This window comes from Scophthalmus maximus, chromosome 22 (genome assembly GCF_022379125.1).
Source record: "Scophthalmus maximus strain ysfricsl-2021 chromosome 22, ASM2237912v1, whole genome shotgun sequence".
In the NCBI taxonomy this organism is placed as follows: domain Eukaryota; kingdom Metazoa; phylum Chordata; class Actinopteri; order Pleuronectiformes; family Scophthalmidae; genus Scophthalmus; species Scophthalmus maximus.
In genome coordinates this window covers 5,735,360-5,752,345 of record NC_061536.1, presented here as the reverse complement: position 1 = coordinate 5,752,345, position 16,986 = coordinate 5,735,360, and the positions used below count along the sequence as shown (strand labels likewise).

Below are 16,986 nucleotides of genomic sequence, written 5' to 3'. Positions count from 1 at the left end.
GATTACGAATTCCTTTTAAGCACCATTGTTACATTTGTTGCATTATTACGTTTTACTAAGTAAATTGTTCTAATCCTGTTGCAGGATTGTAGTCGGGGCTGCAGACAGATTGGAGCGTGACATTTAGATCCTTAATGAAAAATCTTCAGACCTGTTTCCACAATCCACAGCTAGAGGGCGCTCTGCCCCACCACACTAACCTGTGGCCACTCTGCACTGGTACAGAGACACACACACACACACACACACACACACACACACACGGTACAGTGGTTTCTTGGGCAACTGAAGTGTAACTATGTGGGAATAGGATGAGACATGCTGTGTCATCATGCGTCATAGGTGCTTGAATCCTAACACTTTTTTTAACCCCACTATTTGTATCTTATTAGTTATTTTGCAAAGGAAGATATTACTTAATTTCCCCCAGGTACAATATTTTACTCAAGTGTATTTCTTTGCATTTAATTTTTTTTAAACTTCCCTTTTAGAATTGATAGATAGTTAGATATAATATAGATACACGCTTGCATATAGTTTCAATTTTAGTTAATGTAATTATTACATTTAATTCGTTTTTAGTTCATGCGTAACTTGTGTATAGAAGATTGTCATATGTGTATATGTATATATATATTTAAACATACATGCATACATATGTACATATACATATTTGTCTTATCCTCAACATAAAAGAGATAGTGAATAAGGAAAAATGTACACTTCAACCTCAACCAACTGCTTTCACATACATGCATCAGTCATAATAATCCAGTTATTTATGACACAGAGCCATTCTTCATAATTAGTGCTTTTACTTTTGGTACTTCAAATATATTTTGTCAATGCAAACCCATAAAAAAGTAAAAGTATTAGTGAAGGAAGATTTGAAAAGCAACACTTTTACTTTTACTGTTGCACTATTACAACGCGGTATTGATAATGCGCTAAAGTAAAGGATCCAAACTACTTTTAACACCACTGAGGACAATAGAATAGTGGGTTAGTCAATCATCAGTGTCAATTGTAGCACTTGCACATTTCCTCCAATGAAAAGTCAGTAATGTCTACTGTGAAAAAGGAGTCTGCAGTTTGAAAATATGTCTGCTAATTAAAAAAAAAAAAAAGTATAATCGTCCCACACTAACAAAGCTAACAGAAAAGGGAGACAGAGGTCAGTCTGTAGAAGAGGAGGACTAATCAGGGAAGCTAAGTAAAACAACATAGGGGGGTGTTACGTGTTTAAAGGGCCTCTTTGCATGTTACTAAATCAATCTGTGTTTTATCAGATTACCACACAGCAAAAGTGAGGTTATACGGAATGATGATAACGTTCTCCTTGGTGAATAGTAGGATGTACTTCTTGCCCTCAACAACTTTCTCACTGTGTGCTGGTTTGAGGCTCATGGTGCTGTTTATGCATAGCTCATTGGAATGAGAGCCTTTTCCTGCCATCCGCCCACTTTAGCCAGGACGTCAGGCCATATGCAACCTTCACCGTTTTCACCAGAAGACTGGAAAACTTTAATCTCAACCATGAACCTATAGCCATAACTTAAATCGCAGTCATTTGAATGGTGTAGCTGGTCAGTGGAAGTATGCAGGCTGGCAGCAGGGTCCGTCTGCATTTTTTTCACCAAAGAGTCGGGGGTTGCCAAGATTTAAGAGACCCCAAACGTCCTGAAAATTCAAAAAATATGAAATTCACCAAGATACATATGTAAGAATAAAATGTCAACATTTTCCAAAGCACTTGCTTTGACTCCTATTGCATTTACTACCATACAAAGCCATTTAGGACCATAAGTACTGCAGAATTTGTAATAGTTGTAGTGATTGACTATCCCATACTGTAAATAATTTCAGAAGCGTACACACTGGAGTATTGTGTAACATAAAGATGGAAACAACATGACTCAGATAGAAGGGACCGTGTGTGCACACTGTCAGGAACACTGTGTGTGTGTGTGTGTGTGTGTGTGTGTGTTTTTATGACGCTTGTGCTAAAATGTAGTCTTCCAGCAACTCTCCTCTATCCCGTCGCCACCCCGTCTCACTGAATTGCATGGTAATTAACAATCTCTCATCAAAAGTCAAATTAATTAACTCAGTTCCTTGAATAGCTCCGTGCGCTCCTCGTCCTGACTCAGCTGTGGCTGGCAGCTCGGTGTTGAATGTGTCCCGACGAGCACAGCGACTTTATTAATGTAGAGCAAAGTCATCTCTGTTCAACGCGTAACGTTTCTACAGTCTTTCAGATGGAAACCTCAGCTCAGACAGCTCAGCTGTTCAGATGATATATGTTCATGGAGTTCATTGGGGTTTGAATACTTTAAATATTTCAATACCTTTTTGTATAGTTTGACCATTTTATTGCCTCCTTATTTTGTATTTCTTCTGTTTTCTTGCCTATAGTTATTTATTTTCTGTTTGATTGCAGGTACCTTTTTTACTCACTATTCCCTTCCTCTATCTTAAACACTTTGTGTCCCTCTGTTTTTATATTCATAATTATACTGTACATGCTTATAGCCAGGTATTTATAACACATATTTACAGGTTCAGACACATAACTCTCCAGTGAAAGCCATGCATCTCCTAATTTGTAACTGAGGGATTATATGTTGCTTTATACTCAGGGAATCTTCCCCCTGTGTCTTTAGGTTTAACAAACAGTCAAATGTGGCCCATTTGTCACAAAGCTTCTCTACACGAACACGCCGATCGTTTCACTCAAAACCACAGTTCCTGTTTTTTCTGGATCCCACTCCTCAAGGAAGTTTGCGTTGCTCTTGCCATGGAGACAAAGCCAGTCCCCCCACTGTCCCTGGGCTGCACCAGTATGACCAACGGTTTCCTCTGACTGAGTCAATCACAAAACACACCGGCACAACACCTCATTCTGACAGGACATGTCTCACATGGGAAGTCACTGTCTCACACATACTCAGACCAGTGTGTGTGTGTGTGTGTGTGTGTGTGTGTGTGTGTGTTCCACACTTTGTCTGATGGGTACCTACTGTGAGATTACACACCTGTGTGATGTCTGGAACCCCCCCCCCCCCCCCCCCATCCCCGGACACCTCCAGCAAACATAATTCTCACCATCCTCTATGGGATGGTGCAGGTGTGAATAACTGTCTCTCTCTTCCTCGCCATCACTCTCACTTTTCCTCCGTGACCCTGCGCCCCACCCCTCCATAAATAGCCCCTGTGCATGAGTCAATAACCCGGCCCACTTAAAAACCCCTCACCCATACCCTTTGAAGAGGAAATCCATAGGGTGAAAGTATGAGAGGTGCGTGAGTGTTCAGGGTGAAAAAAATGTGACAGAGAAGAGAAGGGTGAGCCATCAGTTGGGCATTTAAAGACAGGGTGGGGGTCTCCACTGGGAGAGAGGGAACAGTCAATTATGAAAATGAAACAGGTGGGATGTGAAAGACAGAAATGAGTAATAGAGACATGAGTAAGTGTGAAACCTCGATAAAGGTGCCACTCCGTTGGGAGGGTCTTTATTATTGTCTTTTTAAATCTCATTCTGAAATGATTCCTCTGTTCAAGCATCTGCACACAAACACACACACACACACACACACAAACAAACAAACAGACACACACACACACACACACACGCACACACACGTGTATTGCTCCTGTCTCTGACTGATTGTTTGAAATAACGCCCATCGACTCTCGGACTCTAACAACTCTTTCCTCAAAGAACCATCTCCTTCTCCTACTTCTGCCTCTTCTTCATCTTCTACTTCAACTACTTTTCCCACCACCCATGAATCGCACAAGAAGATTCACCTAATGCAGTCGATGTTCTGGAGCTTTTCAGTCATATGTCATGGTCTTCTTTATCAGATAGAGTTGCCCAGTTGTCATTGATCAAACTTATGTTTTTCCATATCGCTTTGAAGACTTCTTGGTCATGTTGGCTTCCAGCAGAGGCTCTCAAACTTCTTTATTGAAGTTCGTTGCGGATGAGAAAATGTCTAAGCATGTTCTCAGTGGATAAACCGAAAAATGCCCACTATCCTCACGCTGGTGGTGCTTGCGCATACGCGTGTGTTTGCAATTGAGGGTTCAGCTGTTTGATGCATTAAAGAAGCCTATGTGTGCTGATGGCGATAACCCTGATTCCCTTTGCAATATTCTTTATTGGTCGTGATGTTTCTTTGGGTTTATACTGGTGTGGCTCACATGTATGTATGTGGGTCAGAGATATCTTCACCTGCAGGCTCACTGACACAATGAAAAATGCTCTTTATGGGCTGGGGTCATCACTCTTTATCTCCCTCCCCAAATGGGAGTCACACACACACACACACACACACACAAACACACACACACACTCAGAGCCAGCTCAAGAGCAGGCTGGGCGCTCCAGCGTCTTGCTCAGGGACACTTCAGCAGCAGCCTTCACCCCCCTCCTCCCCCTCCCTCCTCCTCCTCTCCGTGAGGCAGTCTGTTTGACCGCCTTTGCCCGCCGTGAAGATTTTGAGGCCGTGACGTATTTGCTAACGGGGACGCGCGAGTTTTCGCACCGGCGCTCCATCTGCTCGCGAGGGCGACTATTTGGGGAGACAGACGCGCCTCGCTCTCGAGCAGCTCTGGCCGTTTTTCTTTCCGTTAACACCCGCACTTGTCATCAAGCTGAACCTTCCCACTGCTCAGCCCACCTCTGGCCACCGGGAGGGAAACATAGCAGGAGTTTACTCTTTACCGTCACTTCAAGTTCTTTTGGACACGTTTTCCTACATAAAAAAAGAGAGATTTACGCACACACACAAAAAGAAGATGCTGGATCGTTGTAACCAAACTGTTCTGTCTCTGCTCTTTGGATGCCTGGCTTGTCTTGTGATGACCTCTGTCGTAAATGCCGACGGTAAGCTAATGTTTGATTCCTCATGTAACAGTCCGCAAATGACAAGAGAACCACAGACTTCACGATACCCAAAGTCAGTAAGTTTGGGGTCGGTGACGCACAAACCGTTACTCGGAGCGCACGGTGGACACGACGGCACCTGCCTCGTTATCTCATCATGTGTGTTATCATGGTATGTGAGCATTTTCCCTCTCATCCCCTGAGTTTTTTCCCCATCGAAATAAAAATGTAATTATCTGATTATAAAAGGGAGAAAAAAAACAGCCTTATAATTCTGATGAAGCTGTGCGTAATGGATTTAAATGCTGTATGAGTGCGCAGTCATCTTCCAGCTTTTTTACAGATGCAGCTTTCCTAGTTTTACCCTTATGTTTATCAGAGAAACAACAACAACTGCAACTCTCGAGAATGTATTCATCGGCTAAAAGCATATTTTCTTGTAGCTTATGATCAGAAGCAAACTTTTATGCTGAGCTCCGACATGCAAGTGTTCATGCTGCAGAGTGATCATTGATACATTTTTTTGTTATTAAACAGCATGTGATTTATCCACCCTTTAGCAGCTGGCAAATGTGATTGTCTAAAATGTTTTGGATCTGCTCTTTTATGCAATAATAAGCCTATTAATCAATGGTTTACCTGCCTGTGTTCTCTGAATGTGTACTAGACTGTACTAGATTTAGATTGCAACTCCAAAGTATGCATATCCCAAAAGCCATCACAATGGATGCCAAATCTATTTTAAAAAATTTGTGCTCAAAAACTTAGGGCATGTGTGCTAAGGACATTTAAACACAAATATACTGTATTCTATTGTCAAAATATAGGTCCCCTTATAGTCTAGTCTACACAGCCTGCCATTGTCCAAAAGGTCATTTTTCTCAGCAGACGATATGACCACCTGTCACTTGCTGTTCGAGCTTAATAAGAGCTAATGAGAAGTTTCAGCGGTTTCCCTCTAACTCCCCGATCGCTCTTGTTTCTCAGGTCGGGTTTTTGTGTTGGAAACGAGGAACTCCTCTGGCCCGCAGGGCTTCAGAGACGCTGAGCGAGCCTGTGCCTCACAAAACGCCCGCCTGGCATCAGCAGAGGAGCTTCGCCATGCTGTGGTTGAGTGCTTCTTCTCCCCCTGCACCCGGGGATGGCTCTACGGAGGCACAGTGGGGTAAGGAAAGGAAAGAGATGGAGAAGGTTGATTTCTAGGGATTTCAAAGGTCATTTCTGGTGTGCGTGCTTCTGTGTGTGTGACTGAGGTCGCAGGAACGGATGAAAGAGAAAGGAAGTTAAAGGCAACGGCGGCGGTTAGAGAGAGCGGGAAGATAGAAGAAGAGAGTGACACATTTCAAGGGGGAAAGAGAAAAAGCAGAGAGGAAGAGAGGGAGAAAGACTCCTCTGTTCCTTCCTGGAGGAGGAGGGAATTCAGAGCCGGGGTGTCATGTCGACAACTGCCTCCATTTACACCTCTCATCTCCACGGTATCATGACACACAGCGCTCAGCATCCACAGACGGAAACTGAAAGAGAGACGGAGCTGATTTTGGGCTTTGGGGAAGACAAGTACACCCGAGTTTGACCGACAGCTTGTATCCCGGGCAGCAATTACAGATGACAGAGAAAGCACTGCAGTCATCTTGGTCTATGTTTTGTCAAATATATGGTCTGTTGGGTACATGTTGTTTTCAACAGTACACATGGATGGTTATGCTGCTTGTGCTTTTCAAAATGGAGCTAAATATATTCCTGATTATTCAAAATTCTTCAATTCTTCAAAAGTGAGAGACATATTTCTTTTTCTTTTTGCAATATTACCTCATACTTGCCAGCCCTCCCACCACATGTAGATAGAAGGTATAGATAATGGATGGATGGACGGACAAAAGAAAACTCAGTACATGTGGTAAAATTAATATATGAAAAAAAAATAGTCCTAAACAGCTCATATTTTCGGTGAACAAACATTCAGTGAGTGTCATGAAAATGCCCCTGCACCAAGAATTGTGGACGTCTGACACATTTTGTCTCTGTACACTCCGTGCACTCTCTACGTGTTGGACAGTGGGCATCAGCTTTCACACCCGCGTACTATGTTTCACAGTGTATCATCCATCTTTGGCTCTATCTGTCTGGCTTAGTTCATCTCCAGCCCTCTCCAAACCTTCTCCGGCTGAACCCGCTGCATAACCTTATTCTGCTGTGTTTGCGAGAATTTAAAATGGAGGTCAATGTTAAAATGGGCCAGAGGTCATTCTCTGTGTGCAGTTGCATTGTCACATATTTCTCAGCATGCATCGCTCTGCCTTTCCTGCTGGCCCTCAGTTTACAGCTTCTCCTGTAGGTTCAACTCTAGATGTTGGAATTCTGATTACTAAAGCATGAGATTGTTTCTCCCATGAAAACTGAGACAATCTTGGATCTACTGTCTTATTGTGTGTAAAAACGACTTTATCAGGTTAAATAGCGCGTACCACCTGCAATTGCAGTTTGTGTGAAAGTGGAACAGGATCATTTTAATTGATAGTTTAGTCCAATGGTAGCAATAGAGGTAGATGGAGAGGGGCTGACATCTCTTCAGCAAAAACAGGAATCCAGGATGTTGTGGATACTCGGTCTGTGTCTTGCACCATTAAACCACGGGATGTCCCTGTTTTCACATTTCTTCAATTTCATCCATTCATGATCTGAATCAAAAGATTCAAAAAGACATATCAACTGGTTAGGCTTATGCTGACATGCAGGGTAAATGTGAAATACATGGTGCAGTAGTGATTATTATCCATTGTATTTATACGTGTGGAACGGACATGCTGCACAACCAAGACTCAAGTTGTGGCTGGGTTGTTGGTAATACAGGCTCCCTTCAGTCACTGATATTGGTTTTATTGAAAGTTGCCAAATAATGATTAACCTATTTCTGTGGCTAGATTTGTGCCTGTTTGGCAGTTTTGAAGAAGGTAACGCTCAGGTGTGAGTGCCAGTTAACCTATAACCTTCAGAATTGCGTTGACATAATTCTTTTGCACTCTTGCATAATAACAAATGCTGCTCAGCTCGACTCTTCCGCCTTAACTTCTTCGTCTTACCTGTCAATCACAGATCTGCTGCCTGGTAACCAAACACAACAATAGCAGCAGACTGAACTGACACACAGTTTCTCTCACACACACACACACACGCACACATGCACACGCACACACACACACACACACACACACACACACACACACACACACACACACACATCCTTAGGTTTTCCTTGTAGTTATGTCATGTGAGGTGATGGAAATGTAGCGTGTCTCAGAGGTCAATCTCTGTCTCTGTCTCTCTGTCTCTCTCTCTCTCTCTCTCACACACACACACACACACACACACACACACACACAGCACAGATGCCTGCTGGAGATATAGTTTAATATGAAAACAGTCTTTGTGGTTTTTGTCTCTCACCGAGTGTTTTCTTGGCGATTTTGGTCTTACTCCTCGCTTCTCTTGCAGACTTTTGTCCTTATAAGCTGAAGTCTGCGTCGCACAAGCCTTCAGTATGACTCACACCGCTCCCTTCTCACAGTCTCAAGCTGCACTGCCAGTCAAATCAGGCTTTGATTAACTCAGTTACACAAGTGAGCAAACACACACGCGCACACACGCGCGCGCGCACACACACAGACACGCCATCATTTGATGATGCCTGATTAATAAGTTTAATTTCAAGTGTAATATATCTGACCTCTAATGACGTTTCCGAGCTCAATGAAACTGTGCCTTGGTTTTTTTTTTTCTTCCACGTGGTGCAGGGAGCTGCTGTGGGAACAGGATTTGATCGGCCTGGGAAGTTTGAGTCGCTCTTATCGGCAGCTTTTGGATGATAAATGGGCTACTGATGCTATGAACCTAGTTAAAGTTGTGGCAACAAAAATGGACTATTTGCTCAGCATTTTTAGCCACTAGAGCTTGTAGGCGTCTTGGGCCAACTCCTTTTCTCATTTGGCCCTTATGGAATATGTCTTATATTACAGGCCCTGATGTTATGATTCTTCTATATGAAGTTGGCTGTATCTCTTGGCTTGTACATGGGAACATCTATTCCAAATGTGCCACAGTGTGATAGTACTGTGCCTCAGGCGACAACTGCTGATACCGCAGCATGTCTGAGGCATGATGTGTGCTCCTAGACTCTGATGTCATGCTGTAATAATATTTGAATAAGCAACAAATCTCGTGGTGACTGAGAGAGCAGAGAGTACTGTATATATTTATCTGTGTATGTCGTCATGTTACCCACGTACATATATAAACCAGAGCTGCAGTTGTACATGGGATATTATTCGGCACAAGTTTATCAGTTGTGAAAGAAGTATTTAGAACCTTTATGTATGTACTAATACATTAACCATGCACAGTTACAAGTTAAACTCTGCAGTACAAAACCTCTGTGACTAATTATAATATGACTATTATTGTTAATACTTATGGATCAGTGTGTTAGCAACCTTTTAGTGTGGTAGCTACTAGGGTATTTTAGTCCAGGGGTTTTTCCCTCCGAAGGGTCATCGTTGTTCAAGGAAACACTGGATGATTGATGGGGGTAGAAAGAAGATAGAATAAAGTTCGGCAATACAATTTTGCAGGTGTTTTTTTTGTAATCCTTGCTTTTTTGTCAAATCTGGCATTATATAAATATTATTGTACCTCTCTAACAGGCCTTGAATAGTCAATTAAAGGAGACACAGATTTTTGTGAGAAGTCACAAACCAAAAAGAGCTTGGGAACAACAGTTTAATCTTATACAATGTGTTAAAAGGTATTACTATCATGTATTTTACTCTAAAATGTAGTGAACTATAAATTAGCACAAAATAGAAATAGTGAAGTACCTCACACAGAAGCAATAGTGGAGTAAATGTGCTGTATACCTTCTACCACATGGTGTAACAATCCAAGTACAAGCTGTTTACCTAAGGAAGTGTGTGAGTGTGTGTCACAAGTTAACACACTGGCTTTAATTATGACCACCCTCAATGCTGGAGTCTGTTAAAGGTGCTAATGTGCTTCACCGACGACCGTTTGCTTTCAACAATGAGTGTGTTTGTGTGAATGTTAAAGTTCACCAGCATGATTTGGTTTTAAATGATGATCACAAATGTTCTTATTGGCTGCCTGTGTGTCTCTGTGTGTCTGATTTGTAGAACCACGGTGTGTAATATTGTGGGCAGTGCACTGAAAGCAGTGGATGTGAGAACAGAGAACTCTACGGAGGACGCGGCAAACCTGAATGCCTTCTGTATCAAAGACAGAGGTCAGTAAAGACACAGATGTGCGCACTAATGACTTCAAATCTATAATCAAATATGTGTGTTTGCATTTACTGTCTATGTTTTCACTAATATCTGTCTCTATATATCAATCCGTCAGCCTTCTCTTTGATATCTGAGTGTGTGAAATGATCCATGAATGTGCGTAAATCCAGATGGATCTCAAGCTAAATTCCACACACCTATTCCACTGGCATGGATCTGACAGGGGAGAGGGGGCAGTCATCTTTGTTGCTCATATTTTTTATGATATTGCAGAAGAAAAGAGAGTACATTAAAAGACTGTATAGACGGTTTTGTCTATTGTTCACAGCCATGCTACACTAAATAGGCAGTTTAATTTAATAATATTAGACCTACATTATGGAAAAATGTTTAATGTTACAATAAAACAACAGCTGAATGTATTATTGAAATAACATAACTGAAAAGGTCAACTGTTACATCCCACTGTGTATGCGGAATGTGTCTCTTTATTATTATTTTTTTTACATTACATGCATCACTGTGTTTGTTTCCGACAGGCGGGCCATGTGGAGACCCTCCGTCTTTTCCCAACGCCCGTCTGCAGGGGCCCTCTGGGTTTGAGATGGGCGATGAGCTGCTGTACACGTGTGTGCCAGGTTATGTGATGCCCAGCGGACACAGTGCCTTCAGCCTGCTGTGCGACAGCTGTGGAGAGTGGTACGGACTGGTGCAGATTTGTGTCAAAGGTGAGTAGGTGTTAAAACTGTGTATGTTGGAGCGCAGGGCCGAAATGGAAAGAGGCAGAAAGAGCTTTTCTTCTTCAAAGTTATGAGCTTTGACCTATAGAAAGAGAGACCACACTGGGGTCAACCTCCTCACTTCTTTGCTTGTGGGCTCTCGGTGTTGTGAGGTGACTGGTGCTTGATTTCTGGCTTTGGGGCAAACAGACTCCTAACTGTGAGCTGGGAGGAAAAGGCCGCTATGACACCTCAGCGTGACATAGCATAGTGTGGACCATATCATAGCAGAGGGTCTAAAGAGTAAGAGTCTATGAAGGCAAAACGCCAGGCATTTGTCCGCGGGTAGCTTTAACATGTTTGTGCTCTAAAGCAGTGGTTCCCAAATGGCCCAAAGATCAATCAGAGTGGTCATAAAATTATGAGAGATGGACAAAGGAAATATATATATTTTTGTTACACAAAATTATTTTTAACTTTTGTGTGACTTCACACTACATTTTTGAGTAATATACTGGATACATTCACCTCCTCAAGCCACTTGAAATCGTTCAAAGGAGCAGGTCATAAAATGTGATAAGGGATCACAAGTAGCCATGACCTTATTTTAAAGGAAGAGTTCAACATTTGGGGCAATACATTGATTTGCTTTGTAAGAGTTAAACGAGAAGATTGATACCGGAACGGGTCCAGACAGCAACTAGTCAGTTAAGCTTTTGATAAAAACAGCAAACAACACCTGCACTAACCATACCAGCACCTCTAAAGCTCAACAATTAACTCATTCATCAACACATCATATTTCGAATATTACGGAATTATGTGTTGGACTATTTCTAAGCTGGAAAACGGTTACTTCCTAATGGGATGACTGATGAATGGACTTCACAAAGTCCGACCACCCCAGGTCATGAAATAGTGAGGTTTCCAGTCGCCATTAGCTGAATTTTGGTACAGACAGTATCCTGTTTCCCATCGTGTCCAGTCTTCATGCTAATCCTAAGTAACTGTAACTCGCAGTAAGAAAGCAAATAAGCATATTCCTTCAAGGGGTCAGTTGATGAAGCATCTATGTTTCCTCTTTGTGTTTTCTCAGATGAGACTGAAAGTCACGTAGACTATGAGGACAAGTTCCCAGATTCCTACGAAGAGGAGGAGCACCAGAGCAAGAGACCAGAGGAGGCTCATGGCGAAGTGTACGAGGAGGTGCATGGAGCTGCATACCCGGAGGGGGAGAGGAGTCAGGAGCAGCAAGAGACCAGCTTTGGTCTTGTGGAGCATCAAGACCAGCGTGGAGAGGACAAAGTAGGGGGAGAAGTGATTGGTGGAAAGTTTGAGGGAGAAAAAGATGAAGAACGGGCTGTTGAAGACTTTGTAGGTCATCCGAGGTGGGAGCAGGAGAGGAGGGAGGTGGTTAGGATAAATGCAGCTGCAGCCACAGAAGCACCCGTCTCTCTTCTCTCGCAGAAACACATGTTCTGGTTCCCGTCTGAGGCCTTTCAGGAGGAGGGACAGCCTGTGTCCACAAACCCCGTCACACAGACTACACAGAGAGCCTCGGGCACCCAATCAGAGGAGAGCAAAGAACACGAGAGCCAAGAGAGTCACCACCTCCAGCCTCCTGTCGATAACACGGACCATGATCATGAGCAAGATAGCTACGATGATCATGATACAGATGACCGAGAGGATCCTGATGATAGCCGCCATTACGATCAAGAGGACCGTGACAGTCACCAGGACGAAGATGGCCATGATGCTGATGTGAAACATTATATTCCTGCTCAGCATGATGATCTGGACGGACGGGACCGCCAGGAAAAACACAACGATGATCACGAAGACCACAGTGACCACTATGATATGGGTGAACATGAAGATGAACGGGTTCGCTACGGCAGCCAGGAGTACGACGATCAGGATGACACCTACGACGATCACGAAAGCTATGAGGATCGCGAGGACGTCACTGACGATCATGGTGCCGTTGTTCCAGAGCATCCCGAAGGCTCAAAGGAGCACGCCGACCACGACGACCACGATGATGGTGAGGAGCACTACGACCTGGGTGAGGACGATAACGACAGCTACACCGATCACGATGATCACGACCACGATGCTCACGACCACGATGCTCACGACCACGATGCCCACGACCACGATGCTCACGACCACGATGATCACGATCACGATGCCCACGACCACGATGATCACGACCACGACGCTCACGACCACGATGCTCACGACCACGACGCCCACGACCACGACGCTCGTGACCACGATGACCATGACAGCTATGACGATCATGATAGCCATGAAGATGACGATGATGGTCATCAGCGTGTGATCTTGTCTATAGCAACAGATGTACGTAAGAATGTCACGGAGAAGGGAGCAGGAGGAAAGGCAACCACAGACGAAACCTGGCTTGACGGCTACCCTGTCGTTCCAGAGGAAACAGAAAACGGCGACTCCACAACGGAAAGGGTGAGACTAGAGGATAGAGCGAGGGGGACACTCGTCAGGACAACAGACAGACCCAATGAGGTGGAAATTCGTAGACCTGCCCCTTACACCAGTTTACCAGAGAAACATGAGTCTCCCACCGTAAGGCCTGTAAAAGGGGGAGTGGAGGAGGTTTGGCCTGACTTCATCCCCACCGCCGCTCCTTCCCCAGACCACCTAGAGCCCTCAGACTCACCCTCAACACAACAGGCAGCTCCCACCAACTCGTGGCAGGGAGACCTCACCGAGCACCCCTTCCTGGATTATGGCCCAGCTCCTCCGGTGCACGACGACGACGACATTCTCACTGGAGACACGGAGGAGCACAGTGTGCACAACCTGCCCGGTGAGACTGGCGAGAGGGGGGAGGTGGAAGGGGAGATGGGGGAGACAATCTGCACGGGCGATAACTGCCCTCCGAGCTCCTCTAGCCAAGGGCCCACGATAACGGTCATAATTGTGGCGGTGTGCGCGGCCATTGTGGCCGTCATCTTGGGGGTGTGGTGTTACCGACGGCAGCAGCAGAAGAGCTCAATGTATGAGATGAACGGGAAGGGCCAGAGTAACACCAGGCAGGGCCAACAGATAGAGATGCAGCAAAAGGTGTAAGAGAAGGGGTGAGGAAAGAAGGACACTGACAGAGGGCAGAGACATTTGGGAGGGATGGGACGAAAGCTCAGCCCTTCATCTTACTAGAAACTTCTGCATTGTTGAAGACTTTGGATAGGTATGAACAAAAGAGCCCTATTTTAAACAGAAAAACATCACCTGTGTAATCCACTAAATTTAGTCAAACATTGAGAACTGACGCAACAATATGGTAGCAGTTCTTTGTCTCCTGCTCAACAATTCTGAGGAACTCCACCCATCTTTGTCATACTGATGAGTTATTTTCAAAGCTCGAGCATCCAGCTGGACGGATGGAGGTGCTCTGTCGGGGCTGGACTCAGCTCCAGGAACTGAAAAAAAAGAGGTAGTAAGGAAATGACCATGTTTGGAAAACCACAAGAAGGCGTGCCTGCCAGAATAAATGAACTGAGATGAAATGAGACTTCAACCTCCGCCAAAGCTCTTAGACATTGTGGTAAAGAATCTCTGCGTTGCCTTGCTGTCATTTTTGTTGACTTTATTCAGTGCTCCGTTTGTTTTTCAATGTGTACTGTTCTTGATTTGTTGATCTAAATCTTCTTTTCTGTTTATCATTAGGATTATTTTTTTTTTTTTAAATAAAAACTGTATCCCACTTGTAACTCCACGAACAAGCATGCTGAAGTTCGAAACACTTAGGGTTATTGCAGCAGATTTGGGCAGGTAGTCCCAAATGAACGACCTGGCTTTTGTCAAACCAGCACGAAAGAAAGAAAACAAACTAGGATGATGGTGGTGACGATGATGATGATGATGATGATGATGATGATGATGATGATGGTTAGACCCTATGAGAGAGTCAATGAAAGGAAAAAGAGGCCTGGGAAAGGTGTGATGATGTGGGGAAACATTTGAAGGCGTTCCTGCGTCTGCTGGTGTTGACAGTCAGCTGGTGAGAAATATAAAGCGGGTGTCCAGACTGCAGAATCTGTCCTGTGCATGTGTGTGTGTGTGTGTGTGTGTGTGTGAGAGATAGAAAAGGTGTGAGTGCGAGTGCATGTGTCTCAGGTTCGTGCAATCTGCTGCTCGGCGGTACGTCGTGTTTGAAGAAGCAGACTGGAGGCTGAGATCAAACATTGTGTTGCTGCCATGGCAACAGAGTGAAACTACCCCGAATGGTATCGTTAAAAAGTTAGTAGTAGTTTTCTGAAATATTCTGACTGTTAAGTGTGTAGTTTCTTTTCATGAAATTTTGGGAAAGATATTTTTAAATAAATTGTGGAGCTGGAGAGTGTTCACCAGTCAGCCCCATTTAAACAGGTAACTGCTCTTAATGTTGTGGATGGTCAGCGTACTTGTTATCTGTCTTATTGGTTGACTGAACCTCTGGTTAGATATCAGTGGTTATTGTGGGGATCTCAATTCAAATTATAATTCTTTTTTTATATGATATGATTAAATTGAGGCAAGGAGTCTCTAATGTGAGTAAATTGATGAATGTGGTTATCCAGCTTAGTTAAAAAAATAAATAAAGATTTTACTGAAGTTGTAGCTGTATGCTTCAACCGCTGAATTGAGTTTAAAACTCTTAAAAAAAAGTTGCAAATGTAAACAAAGACCAATAGTCATGAGAGGGTTTAAACTTAGACATTAGAGTCGTAATTCTTGTGGTGTATAAGACAAAAAAAATTAACTAGTAAGTTTCAATAATTGAAATAGTAAGTGCTTTACTTTCAATATCTGTCAGCATTGGGTGGTGGCTGGTAGGCAAATTGCTTTTATGGTGTCATGAGTGATAATTACATTTTTCTCTTATGTTTTCTATCATAGCATCCAGTGTTATCTGCTGGTTTATAAAAAGTATTTTTTTAATAGGGTTACTTTTAATCTGGTTATGAAATAAGGATTCCTTGGATTTGGATGGGTTAAGTGAATAATTTCTGTCTGATTTAATTCAGTCTTTTTCATATCTGCATTGTGGTATCTGAAACTATATTGACACTATTCATGGGTGAGGGCATGGCGCAACGAAGTACCCATATGTTGGTGTAAATACAAATCTATGACTGTACTAACATGCTGTACATACTGTAGCATATGTGGTGTCTTGAAAATCACCTCACCAGGACAAGCACAGTTCACATTAGACGTTACTGTACCTCTTTGTGTCTTACACAGCCTGTTGCATGTACCAGTCCACTCTGCTGTTGAAACACAAGTACTGTAGTCACACAAGTCAGCTGCTGGGGTAACACTGAAATAAACACCACGTTGTGGATAATCGAGGAGGGGTCTGTCTGATCTCACACCAGATTCGCCACATGACCCGATGCCACCAGACTGATGGTAATCATTACAATCGTTAAATTCCTAATCACTTGAGTTCTGTGCAAACACATGACACACATGAAAGTGTTTCATCCGTATGACGCTTTAATGTGACAACTTCTCCTCCATTTCAAACAGCCCGATGTGTGTGATGTCAGGGCGAAGTGTGTACTGTAGAAAATGATGTGTTCTCTTAGTCACAATAAACTCCTAAACATGTGACTGTGGTGATTATTGCATTTTTTTGGTGTGTGTCCATCATGGTCAAGCAGTAACTTTCATTCATAGAGATAAAGATGTCAAATTGCATTGTTTACCATTCATTGAGTAAGTGTGACCTATGGCCTTGACCCGTGACTTCGACTCCCGACAATTTGCTTTTCATCGTGACGTTTATCCAAGCTCCTTTCACCAACTGTTATCTTCTCCTTCTCTGATGTGTTCCCAAAATTTGCAGGGGGGGGAAAAGGGAGAAAGATGATAAATAAAGCATTGTCACGGAACAAGGACACGCAATAGAGGAGAGGTAAATAGAGGCAGGAGAGGAAGGAGAACACAGAGCTGGAGACAGAGAGAGGCACACACAGTAACACAGAGGGAATGTTCCCCTGTGGGTTTTTAACATCGCTGTGTGACAAACTGCACTGAGACTCAATGTTCA

At 43.4% G+C, this 16,986-nt stretch overlaps 1 protein-coding gene across 1 annotated transcript; it reads left to right on the top strand.

Moving 5' to 3' along the window:
* The first annotated feature begins 4,400 nt into the window (after nucleotides 1–4,400).
* susd5 (sushi domain containing 5) lies at nucleotides 4,401–16,547 on the top strand. Its single transcript, XM_035621161.2, has 5 exons — nucleotides 4,401–4,891; nucleotides 5,879–6,056; nucleotides 10,075–10,184; nucleotides 10,725–10,913; nucleotides 12,001–16,547. Exons 1-5 carry the CDS (start codon nucleotides 4,804–4,806, stop codon nucleotides 14,016–14,018), a joined length of 2,583 nt encoding a protein of 860 aa, XP_035477054.2. The 5' UTR covers nucleotides 4,401–4,803; the 3' UTR covers nucleotides 14,019–16,547.
* The last annotated feature ends 439 nt before the right edge of the window (nucleotides 16,548–16,986 follow it).